The sequence below is a fragment of the Nelumbo nucifera genome, chromosome 3 (assembly GCF_055504915.1).
Source record: "Nelumbo nucifera cultivar China Antique chromosome 3, China Antique-T2T, whole genome shotgun sequence".
NCBI classification, from domain to species: Eukaryota; Viridiplantae; Streptophyta; class Magnoliopsida; order Proteales; family Nelumbonaceae; genus Nelumbo; species Nelumbo nucifera.
Window position 1 is genome coordinate 30,616,711 of NC_142651.1, and position 13,324 is coordinate 30,630,034.

At 38.8% G+C, this 13,324-nt stretch overlaps 1 protein-coding gene across 1 annotated transcript in view; it reads left to right on the top strand.

Moving 5' to 3' along the window:
• Positions 1 to 1,490: 1,490 nt before the first annotated feature.
• Positions 1,491 to 13,324, top strand: part of LOC104586031 (RNA demethylase ALKBH10B-like) — a 28,276-nt gene continuing 16,442 nt past the window's right edge. The window contains exons 1-3 of the mRNA XM_010243234.2: positions 1,491 to 1,636; positions 2,291 to 2,919; positions 7,260 to 7,379. Coding sequence (XP_010241536.1) covers positions 2,304 to 2,919; positions 7,260 to 7,379 — 736 coding nt within the window. The 5' untranslated portion in view covers positions 1,491 to 1,636; positions 2,291 to 2,303. The remainder of the gene's footprint in view (positions 1,637 to 2,290; positions 2,920 to 7,259; positions 7,380 to 13,324) is intronic.

Consider the following 13,324-nt stretch of genomic DNA (forward strand, 5'->3'; position numbering starts at 1 on the left):
TTAACTGGTTTAGTAATAATAGATGAGAGAATTTGGACATCAATGATATAAAGGTATGGGGACAGGATGCCCCTGAACCATGGTATTCATTAAGGCATTATATTCCACTGTAGAAATACATTGATAGATCAGCTCACACAAATGGTCAAAAAAGTCCATCTTTCTCATAGTGGCGAGTAAAAAATCCCATTTAAGGCGATCATATCGACAACCTCCAAGAGCATGGTATCATTGCCAATCTCAGTTTCTTATTGATTTGATCTTCACTACATCTAAGGTAAACTCATCTCTTCATTAGACACTCATCATCTAATGCTTCTATTTTCATCCTCATCCATGTGGATGATATCATCATAGTAGGGCATTAGGTTCCTCTCCTTCACTACTTTCCTTTCCCATTTCTTTTAATGACAAGAATTTACAATTAAGGGACTTGGTTCCTTGCGTTATTTTTGGTAAAAACCACTCACACTCCTTTGAGGTGTTTTGGGTATATTGCAAAGCGTTCCCCCAACACCCCATGTGCATATAACCGATTGTAAGGTAGAAAAGTTTGAAGTTAATTAACCATGCCGCTTATATTGACTCTTCCTAAAGAAAGAGGAATTCAACACCATACCCCCCCAAACACCTTCCCTAATCATCGGTTCATCCATTTAGTCCGGTCCAAGTAAGAACACTGGTAGGATGCACTTGTAACTGTAAAAGTAAAAAAAAAAGAAAAAAACTTGTACAGCTGGCAACATTTCTCATTCATTCTTATTGCTATTAGAAAGCTTGGCAACTGAAGAGATGATGATGCTCTGCGCACGTGGCATACCCTAGACTACCACGTCAGCTTCCGTGTCTAATATACCCCAGTCACCAAGGAGACGACCTGCCGACCTGATTAACCATCTCTTTATTACTTTTTTTTTTTTTTTTGTTATTAGCTTATTAAACTATATCATATTATAGAATAAACTTGCACCAGCAGGTCCAGCATCATTGCAGTTTGACCTGAATCTGTTGCCAAACACTCATTTTCCTTTTGCGGCGCGTGGAGAACCAGTGCTGACTGCTGACCTACAACCGGCTGCTGATTGGCTATCACCGGTCACCAACCGGATCGAGACAGACAGACCGACCGTTAATCGCAATCCGATCGTTCCAAAGACCGTTTGGGAATTGGGAGGGCTGAACTGAGATTCAGCCACGCTGGTTGATTTGCCTTGAAGCGCTCAAGATAGATCATTTATTCCAAGAGGCCGAAGCGGACAGCCCTTCAAATGAATGACTGACAGTCAATTTGGGCTCTCCAAAAAGCCCGAAGCCGTGTCGAGCCTACCTCGGAAAGCCAGAAGCCTCTGCGCCGTGCATTGAGAACATCTCCTAATGATAATACCAATTTCGATGATATCATTGGGAGATGATTCCAATACACGGCGGAGATGTGCTGTGGGACACTGGGGGGCGCCCCACAACTGAACTCGAAATGGTAAGGGTAAGGCGGGGGAGTTAAGCTCTCGGAACTCGGAAGATCAAAATTGAATTACCAAAAATGCCCTATATAACAAAAGAATCTTCCTTTCTGGTTCGACGTTCGATCCACTCCACACTGTTCCTGAGAACAATGAGCGCGTCCATTTAAGACCTGGTGCGTGCCTGATAAGCCATTCTCTTCCTACTCTCTCTTCTTCTCTGAAAACCCTAGATCGTCCAGGAGCTCCTTGTTCTACATTTGAATTCTACCATTTTAATCTCTTAATCGACATTATAATCGGTTCAGATCTGGTGAACCGACGCTCTCTTTTGCTTCTGCATTTTGGTTCTTTAATGGAGAAATCTCCGAATTCCTGCTTGTTTCTTACTGGATCCTCGGCCGTGTCTCGGCTCTAAACTTGTATTAGTTGTTGATTTTTAATGTGGATCAGTTAAAGAAAGAGCTGGATATTTCGGATTATCTTGAGTTTAATTTTAATTATTGCAGTTCTAATTTAATTTAAGGAATTTATTGCGGTGATCGGAGACTATAATTGCTTAAAGAGGTGTAGATTGTACTTGTAGTGTACTGTGTGTCGAAGGTGTTGTTCTGCTTGGTTGCTTGAAGATTTAGTTGTGTTATTTGGATATAATTCGAGGGAGGCTCTGTTTTGCGGATAGTTTGGTTATTGTTGATTTGTATACGGACTTTGTTTTAGTGTTGATTTTGGTAACCGTCGAATACTATATTGGTTTTTGAGCTGATTGTGCACGGAGGTGGTTTAGATCTAAAAATTGAGCTGACTGAGTGCGTTTTGATGGGATCAAGGTAGTTGTATTTCATGGCAACGCCATCGGGAAATGTGGTGATCTCAGATAAAATGCAGTTTCCTAGTGGCGGGGGTGGTGGCGGCGGCGGCGAGGTCCATCACCGACAGTGGTTCCCCGACGAACGTGATGGGTTTATCTCTTGGTTGAGAGGGGAATTTGCGGCGGCGAATGCCATTATTGATTCGCTTTGCCATCATCTGAGGTCTATTGGCGAGCCTGGAGAGTATGATGTTGTTATTGGTTGCATCCAGCAGCGACGATGCAATTGGAATCCTGTGCTTCATATGCAACAGTACTTCTCGGTCGCGGAAGTCATGTTTCAATTGCAACAGGCGGCATGGAGGAGGCAGCAGAGACATTTCGATCAAATGAAGATCACGGAGAAGGATTTCAAGAAGAACGGTCCACAGGGTGTTGGATCCAGACCGGGGCATTGGGCTGAAAATGTAAAGGAGAGTCATAAGGTGAATTCTGAAATCCATCACCATGATGCGAACACTTCTGCTCGGTCGGTCAATACGGAGCCAGATAAACCAGAAGAACCAGAAAAAGGCGAAGTATCAAAACAGAGGGCCAACGTCGAAAGATCGAATAATAAAAGTTCTGCACTTGGTGAGGAGAAAGAAGGTAATAGTTGCTTGCATGATCTGTTGTTTACGTGAGTAGAATATATCCTGAAAATAAATGGATCTTCTGTTGTACACTTATATTAGGTAATTGAGTTTGTAGTACTCAAATTAGGGAGGCTGTGTAATTATGAGTAGGCTAACCCTTCATCATTGTAGACATTAATTCTACATATTCATGTCCTGCATGAAGGAGTTACCTTAAGAGCCTGATTTGCAGAATTGAAAGATGGAAAGGGTGCTTAGTTTGTATATGATTTCTTACATTAAGGGGATGATCTGCTGAATTTTGAAATTTATTAAACACCAATAAATTTATGATAATTAAATGAGAGTAAACATCTTGCTAAATACAGTAAGATCATCTGAAGCCTAAGTATCAAAAAAAAAAAAAAAAACGTGCAGCTACTATAATAGGTAAGAGTTTGTTAAATGTGAGGTTAAATGAGGTAGAGACATTAGTCAAGCAAATCTCTGAAGATGCCAAAGCCTGAAATCTGCAATATGTGCATTAAGCCATGCTCACGGGGGTTTCAGCTTGTAGATTTTTTCTAGCTCCCCTCTCTAGTAAAGGATATGTGATACAGGAGCCGAAGAGTCAAAATTGGATTTCTTTTTGACTTTTTTATGTATTTCTGCATTTTTGGGAAGTAGGGGTATTTTGGTCATTTTAACATGTATCTGGCGTCCAGCTTATTAATATTGTCTAGTCATTGTTTAGTTATGTTTAAAGTTTCAGAGTTATTATTATTATTTTTTTGACTAGGATAGTAATTTAATCTTCTATTTTTGAAGTTTCTAGTTTTGAGTCATCTACAGTCTATATAATATATATGGACGTTTTACACAAGGAGGAATGAAATTTATTTGAGTTCCTACAACTTATGCAACTTAAGGTCCCATGGTCTAGAGTGATTCTAGGAACCCTAGGAGTGATTCCCGGACTTATCTTCTTTCTTTCTTAATCCTTCAAAAAGCCCATTACCTTCTTCACAGCCATAAGTTTCTCAGCAAAAGCCATTCACCTTTGTCCTACATCAGTTAGGGGTGCTCAAGAAAAACCAGAAAACCTAGAAGAAAAACTGGTGGTTAAATTATATATTATATTTATAATTATCAATTTATAATATATAATATATTAATAGTATTTATATTAAGGGTAAAATATAAAAATCTCCCCTGTAGTTTTGAAAAATCCTGCAGTTACCTCCCTTCCATCATTGTCCCAGCCAGAAAACGTTGGTCTAATGCATTAGTTTTTTTGAAAATACCCATTTTACCCTTATGTCTATCAATTCAGATGGAGATTTACTTAAAATACTCCCAAAAAACTTTTGATTTTTAACTAAAAAAATTCCTAGGTCAGATTAAAAAGAGTTAAGTAATTTTGTTTTGTAAACTCATTATAATTGAGTGAAGTCTAAAAGGGCAGATCTGGCCTTTTGATCATATTGAAAGATGCCCTAACAAGTAGTAAGGGCAATTTTGTAACTTCCAAATCTCTTTTGTTGAGATAATAATGTTTATTTTTGGTAATGAAACTGAGACAATAATGGAAGGCAGGTAACTGTACTTTTTTTTAACTACAGGGGAGGTTTTTGTTAAAATGAAACCTCAGGGAGGTCTTTATATTTTATCCTTATATTAATATAAAAAGCTGAAAAACCGAACCGGTCAACTGGCTAACTGGTTGATTGGTTAACCGACTGATTTGGTTTGGTTTCAGTTTGGCACTTTTCAAAAACCGAAGGGACCTGTTTGGTTTCAAATATGTGCCCATGGTTTGGTTAACCAAACCGTGAGCACCCCTAACATTAGTTGGTATTGGAACTTATGGTTAGTCACAATGTTCTCACAAAGTGACCAATCCAAGAGGCCTAGTATGTCTTGTAACCAATTATATCCATATGGATTTGAAGCAAATATTCCTATGGGCATGGAATCAATGGCATTCAATTTTCTGAACCCTATCAAGAGTCTTTGGTTGAGTTGTTTGAGAAGATTATGGAAGAATCCAGATCTGATAATGTCTACATGGGAAATGTTTTCAACAACACAAGGAAGGGAATACCAGATTTTAAGGGAGATTACCACCAACAAATCTTCTTTGATTGGTTAGTTGCATTGGAGAATATTTTGATCAATATGATATGCCTAATGATCAAAGAGTTAGAATTGCACTTAGTAAATTGGTGGATAATGTGAAATTCTGGTGGAGAAACATGGAAGATTGTTTCAGATGCACAGGTTAGCAACATATTATTACATGGGAAGAGATGAAAAGGAAGTTATTGGAAAAATGTATATGTATTGTTTTCCAAACTGATCTAAGGGGTGCTCTCTTTTAAACAAGAACACTTGTCTGTAATTTATGAAAAAAAAAACAAAAAGAACACTTGTCTGTAAAGGAGTTCATGGAAATATTAGAAGAGTTAACCGTTTGAAGTATATAGTCAAAGATGTCAGGTAGAGGTTGATTTGTTTTAAGAATGGTCTAAGGACAGACATTAAAAGGGAATTAGAACTATATATATATATATATATATAAAGATGCTTTTCAACTAGCCATTGAGGTGGAAAGGGATTCGAAGAACTCTTTTTTTTGGTAGCTGATGATTTTGAGATTTTGGATATCATGCATACACTGATTTTAAAGATAGGAATGAAGCCAAGGAACCAAAACTTCATTCTAGAGAAACTTTAGATGTTGGAATTCGAGATGATGATCTATTTTGTATTGAAATCGCTGAAGAAGAATGTTCCAACACTCATGATCAGCTTGAGCTTCATGTTCAAGATGTAGTGGTTGTGGTTGAGCAACTTGAAGAATTTAAGGTACAAGATGTTGATGCGTTGGTTGTAATGGAAGAATCTCCTACTGAAGATGTTTGTGTTGGAGCTGAAAATAAGAGTTTAGGTATTCAACTTGAGGATTCTAACTTACAACCAATTGAAATCATTGAGGAACATATCATAGCTTAATTGGATATGGTAGAAGAGATTTGTGAAGAAGCAGACAATGAATTTTCTATAGAAATTCAATCTATTCAAAAGTTGCAAGTTGAGTTTATAGAAGGAATTTCACCAATTACAATGATGAAATCAATCTTGGAGTTCATTGGAAAAATGAAGTCGATTCAACACATTGAGATGGTGATTGCTATGCTAGAGATTGAAGGTGATTTTTCATATATTGCAATTGGAATATCAGATATGAAGGTTTATGTTGAGGAGGGCATAGGAAATTCAACAAAGGGTTGGCTGATTGATGAATGCTCTGATTTTTTATGTATTTCTGTATTTTTGGACAGTTGGGGTATTTGGTCATTTTAACATGTGTCTGTGGGGTCTGGCTTATTAGTTTGATTTTTCTAGTCATAGTTTAGTTATGTTTAAAGTTTCAGAGTTATTAACTAAGTAGCTAACAAGTCATTAATTCTTTGAATTGACTAGGATAGTGGTAATTTAATAAGCTTCTATTTTTGAACTTTCTAGTTTTGATTCATCTATGGTCTATGCATATGTTTGGACATTTTACACAAGGAGTGAAGTTTATTTAAGTTCCTACAACTTATGCTACCTATGGTGAGTGATTCCCATGCCTAGAGTGATTACTAGGCTTCTTTTCTTTTTCTTTCTTCTTTCTTTCTTAATCTTTCAAGAAGCCATTACAGTTTGCAACATCCATAAGTTTCTTATCAAAAGCCTTCATTCATGTCCGGCCAATGTTTTAAAACACAGGTGTGACATGAGGCATTCCACTACCTGGAGGCATCAGGCGTAGTTTAAAACGTAAGAGGTGTAAACCTCCCGAGCACAAGGAGGCATAAACCTCCTAAAGAGGAGGAAGAGGAAGAGGATCTCTTCTTTTTGTTTCATTTTTATGAAAAATATTTTATTATTTAGAAGAATGAAGATGCGTAAGCCTCTCAAACTTTCTTTTTCCCTTTTCTTCCCTTTCCCTTTTTTTCTTCTCTTCTCTTTCCTTTTCTTTCACTCCCTTTCATTTCCTTTCCTTTTTTTTACTTTTCTTTCTTTTCATATGAGGCCTGAGGTGTACACCTCAGAGGAATCAACACCTCTGGCATGTGCCTCAGGGAATTTTTACTTTACTTTTCTTTTCATATGTCTGTATCTTCAACATGCATGAATTCTCTTTTACAAATTAATAGCTTAGATTCTGTAAAATTTTTATATTGTCATCATTAACTCTGGTTCAACTCAAAGTTAATCAAACTACTCAAAATGACTAACAGTAAGTGATATTTTTATGAGTGGGGATGATGTATTACAGTTGAGAAATTTTATCTATATAAACACTGATTGATTTATTTGGCACAGGACTAAAAAATATGGAAAGATCTCATGCAGATAGCAGCCTAAAAGGTTCAGAAAATGCAGTAGCAATTGAGCGTGACAATCCAGAACTTGAGGCAATGGATGATGGATGCAGCTCGAAAGGTAAGCTTACCTAAATTTTCTGATGGTTTCTGAACCAGGCTGAGATTTTGCTTTTTGATTGGTAACAGTTGACTTTATTGAGTATGAACAAAGAAAGAATACATTATGTGCTTTAGTGTGCCTATGTCATGGCCTGATCATGCTCTTGGCTGAGTCATGTGGCACTCTTGTCCTACAAGAATAGTCAGCCTAAACTCTCCCAGGAAGATCTTTGCTAGTTAAGCTCATATGCTGAGAAACTTAAGGCACAGAAGATCACACTTAGTGATACTAGGAAAGCAAACTTGTATTTCACTTAATAAAAGCTTACAAGGACTTAGAGCTTGATAACTCAGATGGTTACAAATGGGGGAGGTGATGACCCTTATTAATAGGGTAGTCCACCTACTTGCAAGAATTTTCTAGAACTCTATGCTACCATGACCTTAAAAGGAAGATTCTAGACCTTATCTAGAGACAACCATCTCAACACACTTTTATACACTTTGTGCATAAGATATACATATGGAACAATCTAGAGAATGCCTAGGCTGTTCCAGGCAACTTTAGCGCATTAAGACTCCACATGATGCAGGGCTCACCCAAACACTGGCTATTTAGGTGGCTGAAATGGGCCCTTGGCAAGCTACAAACACCCCCACAAAGCCCTCAGCTTGCTAGTCTGAAACTTAACCTTGATTTGTCTTGTCCAGAAGCTGAAGTAAAGAGAAGAGAGAAGGGAGAAAGAGAGAGGAGAAAAGAGAGATATGAGAGCAAGAAGTGTTGCTGGCGGCGCCAGCTTTTTGGTATTTATATTAGGACAACAAATACATAACATAAAGAGGGAAATTGCAATAGTACCCCTGTGACACTAGCAGAAGAAAAAAAAAACAAAGAAAGCAACTTATAAACAGCCTTTTAACACTCCCCCTCAAGTTGGGACACAGATGTTAATCATGCCCAATTTGTCACATAGATCATTGTGCCGCAAATGATGTAACCCTTTTGTGAAGATGTTTGCAAGTTGATCTTCGGGCCTGACATAGGGGGTGCAGACTTCCCCTTTGACAACTTTTTCTTTGATAAAATGTTTGTCTACCTCAATGTGCTTGGTTCTATCATGCAACACTGGGTTAGCAGCAATGTTTATGGCTGCCTTGTTGTCACAATATAAAGTCATAGGTCCATCAACTGTCCTAGCTCACTCGATAGATTTGTTAGCCACATTATTTCAACCACTCCATGAGACATTGCTCTATATTCAGCTTTAGCACTAGATCTAGCCACCACATTTTTCTTTTTGCTTCTCCAAGTGACTAGGTTTCCTCCCACAAAGTTACAATAGCTGTTGGTAGACTTCCTATCATCCAGTGATCCTACCTAATTTGCATCAGTATACACTTCAACCTTCAAATGCTCGTGCTTTTGGAACAACATGCCTGCACCTAGGAATTTCTTTAGATATTTGAGAATACTTTCAGCCGCTTCAAGGTGGGGTGGTCTTAGGGGCATGCATGAACTGACTAAGAACACCCACTACATAAGCAATGTCTGGTCGAGTCATGGAGAGATATAGCAGTCTTCCTACAAACCTCTGAAATTGCTTAACATCTTTGATGAATTCACTTGGACAATCACTTAATTTGTGATTAGGATCAATAGGAGAATCAACGGGTTTCACTCCCAATTTTCCCGTATCCTGTAACAAATCTAGGACATACTTTCTCTAAGAAATGAAGATACCCTTTTGTGAGTAGGCAACTTCAATTCCAGGGAAGTATCTCAAAGGACCTAGATCTTTCACCTCAAACCGAGTAGCAAGAAATCCCTTCAATCTTTGAATTTCATCTTCCAATCACCAGTGATAACTATATCATCAACATACACTGTTAGGGCTGCAATTTTCCCTTCCCCTCTTTTCACAAACAATGTATGATCAGATTGACATTGCTTGTAGCCCTTTTCTTGTACAACTCTTGGCGATTATTTCAGGCCATATAATGATTATTTTTTAACCTGCATACCTTTTGTTCATTACCTTGAGCCCGGAAACCAGGGAGTTGTACCATGTACACTTCTTCTTCTAGATCACCATTTAGAAATGCATTCTTGATGTTTAATTGGTGAAGGTCCCAATCGAAGTTAGCAACTAAAGAGAAGAGAACCCCAATGGAGTTCATCTTAGCAACTAGTGCAAATGTTTCTGCATAATCCACCCCATACACTTGAGTGAACCCTTTTGCCACTAGACAAGCTTTATATACCTTTCCACCGTTTCATCAGCCCTATGTTTCATTGTAAATATTCATTTACATTCAACTGGTTCTTTTCCCTCAGGAAAATCCACCAATTCCCATGTACCATTTTTATGTAATGCATTAATTTCTTCCTTCATTGCATCTATCCATTCCGGCATCGAGAGAGCTTCTACCACATTTTTAGGAATAGGAACACTGTTAATGGAAGAGAGGAATGCCCGAAAGGAAGGTGAAATGTTTTCATAGGAAACAAAATGGGAAATGGGGTGCTTGGTGGTGCAAGACCTAACACCCTTCCGATGAGCAATAGGAAGGTCAAGATCATCAGCACTGGAGGCATCAATAGCAATAGGGTCAGGAATATCAATGGGAACTAAGGTACCAAGCTGGGTAGGATCCGTCCCTGGAGAATTTGATGGCATTGGTGGTACAACTTCTAGATGCTCCATAGATCTTGAACTTGGCTGGCCTTTATGATGATGACAGAAAACACGAAAGGGAGGAGGATAAAGTAGAGGAGGGAGCTGAATCTAAGGTAGAGGATGATTCTGAACCTATTTGTCCTCATGCCTACACTCCCCCTGAGGAGAAACAGGAAAGAAAAGGTTCACTCTCAAACAAGGAGAAATCCATGGAAACATGATATTTCTGAGAGACGGGCCCAAAGCACCAGTACCCCTTTTGATTTGTAGGGTACCCCAAGAATATGCAATGAATAGCACGGGGATCCAATTTCCCACGAGTGGGTGACATGTTTTGAACAAAGCAACGACAACCAAAAACACAGAGAGGAATAGACAAAAGAGGAGCCTTGGGAAACAAAAGTTGATGTGGGGCTTTGTACTCTAACCACCGAAGGGCATGCAACTAATGAGATAGGCAACACAAAGGATAGCTTCAAGCCAAAAATGTTTGAGGACATTCATATGAATCAATATCCCCGAGCTACTTCAAGAAGATGGCGGTTCTTTCTTTCAGCAACAACATTTTGTTGTGGTGTTCGGGCATAGGAGCTACGGTGGAGTGATCCATGTGAAGCAAAGAACTCCGTAAGATTATTATGGAGGTATTCTTTGGCATTATCAGATTGGAAGATTTGGATTTCTGTTTGAAATTGGGTGAAAATCATTCTTTGGAAATCTTGGATAATTTTTTGTACTTCATCCCTAGTTCGCATGGGATATACCCATGTGTACCTGGAATAGTTATCAATAATGGTAATAAAATACTTATAGCCACTGACACTTTTAGATGGTAAAGTAATTGGGCCCCAAACATCAGAGTGAACAATATGAAAAGGAAATTCAGATTTATTATTCTTTGAAGAAAAATGAGTTCTACAATGTTTACTCAACTGACAAGTTTGACATATCAACTTTGACACTGACTTAAACAACCCTGGAAACACAATCTTTATTGAATCAAAGGATAAATGACCAAGACGACTGTGCCATAAATAGGCTTGACTCTTACTAGACTGACTCTTAGACTTTGTGACTACAAGACCAGCTTTATTCTCTAGCAGGTAGACACCATCCACCATACGCCCTCTACCAATCATCTTCCCCGAGGCCAAATCCTGAATCACACAATAAGAAGGGAAGAAGGTTACTGAACAGTTTAAAGAATTGGTTATACTACTAACAAAAAACAAATTAATAGGTAATTGAGGAACATGTAAAACATTAGAAAGGGTAGGACCAAAAGGAAGAGAAATGGTTCCTTGACTAGCTATGGTAGAGAATGAACCCTCAGCCAGTCTCACTTTGTCTCTTCCAGATAGAAGATGATAGGTCTAGAAGTAGGTAGACTTACCGGTCATATGTTTTGATGCTCTAGAATCAATTATCCAAGGAGAGTCAGAGGAATGAGACGATACATGGAAAGTTGTGGTAGAATTACCTGATGTAGATGCATATGAAGTTGATGGAGGAGGAGCATCCATCTGGCGAATTGCCCTACCATAAAGTTCTAAATGATCATGGAAGGAATTAATGATATCCTCCCTAGGGTCAGAACCAAAGCTGTATGTTTGAACTGCAGTAGTAGTAGGGGGTTGGTTCTCCTGAGTAGCCATGTTTGCTGTAGTGAATTTTCTTCAACCTTGCTGTCCTAACTTGTTATTTAGATCTTAACCCTGTTTCTGACTCAATTCCTGAGCCCATTTCAGCTTCCCATGAAGGTCCTAACATGTGTCATGAGTGTGCCGAGACTTCTGGCGATGGGTGCACCATAATATTTCTTTGTCATCCACCCTTTTTTGAGAGTCTTCCTTCTTAAAGGGATTTCCCCCACTTGTAACAACACTTCCTTTTGTTGCCAACACAATTGCATTCCCCTAGAATTATTCATCAGATTTCTTCTACTTTCTTTTGACTGTACTAGAGAACATACCTCTTGGACAGATGAGAGATCCTTGCTGCCAAGGATCTGCACTCTAATGGATTCATATATAGGGTTCAGGCCAAGGAGGAAGGTAGAGGCCCTCTGCTGTGAAACAAGAGACTTATATGCTTTGGCATCTTCATCACACTTCCAATCTACCCTTGGATAGTGATCCAACTCTTTCCAGATGGAAGACAAGTCTTGAGTAGTACACAGAGAGACTCCTCTCCCCTTGTTTGTAAGTAGAGGATTCTACCTGTAACTGATAGATTTTTGCATAGTGTCTCAATTCAAAATAGGTTGACTTGGCTTGTTCCCAAATCTCATAAGCTGTTTCAGCCCACATAAAATTTCTTCTCACCTGAGGTTGCATAGACACTAAGAGCCATGACATTACCATGCTGTTCTCCTGGTTCCATCTGTCATGCTCAACACTCCCAGAATTAGGTTCTTTAATTCTTCCATTTATATATCCTATTTTTCCCCTTGCAGTAATGTATAGCTTGATCCCCTTCAACCATTCTAAATAATTTAGACCATCAAGAGGTATTATTTCTGCCATAGGGAAGGATAAATCCATACCCCCACTTAGTCCATTCTGCATTGAGGAAACATTGGAAGTGGCTGAATCTTCACTATTCATGATAGCTGGTTTAGATCACACTAGAAGTGGTTGAATCTTCAAAAAAAAAAAAAAAAAAGAAAAACACAGTCCGACCTATTTTCCCTTTCACACACTGTATTATTTCTGAGAAAAAACATCTGCACCAGGAAACTACAGGCAGCCACCTTCTAGATCGACCACAGTACTTCAGTCACCCAGAAAAAAAATTTTACTGCTGTTACAGCACCTACAGGTCATCACCGACCTACAAACTACCCACTGCACTCCTGTCACAGCACACACAGGTCATCTCTGACCTACAAACATTCCAAAAAGCTGCTGTCGCAGCACATACAGGTCACCTCTAACCTACAACCACCACAAGGATCACTCGATCCTACAAAAAAGGAAGGTACAGGTGCTGGTCACCTCACATCTGTTGATTTCCCCCTTTTTTGGGTCTGCCCTGATACATGATCAGGAAAAATAAATAAAAAAAGGAGAAAGAAGCTTCTGAGATCAGTCCAAAGATCTACCTTGTTTTCTTCAGAGAAAAAAATCAGCAGCACGATGAGGGAGAAGACAAAGGACTTGATCTCCTTTCAGATCAAATGAACCTGCTCTGATACCATCTTGTCCAGAAGCTGAAGTGAAGAGAAGAGAGAAGAGAGAAAGAGAGAGAGGAGAAAAGAGAGATCTGAGAGCAATAAGTGTTGCTG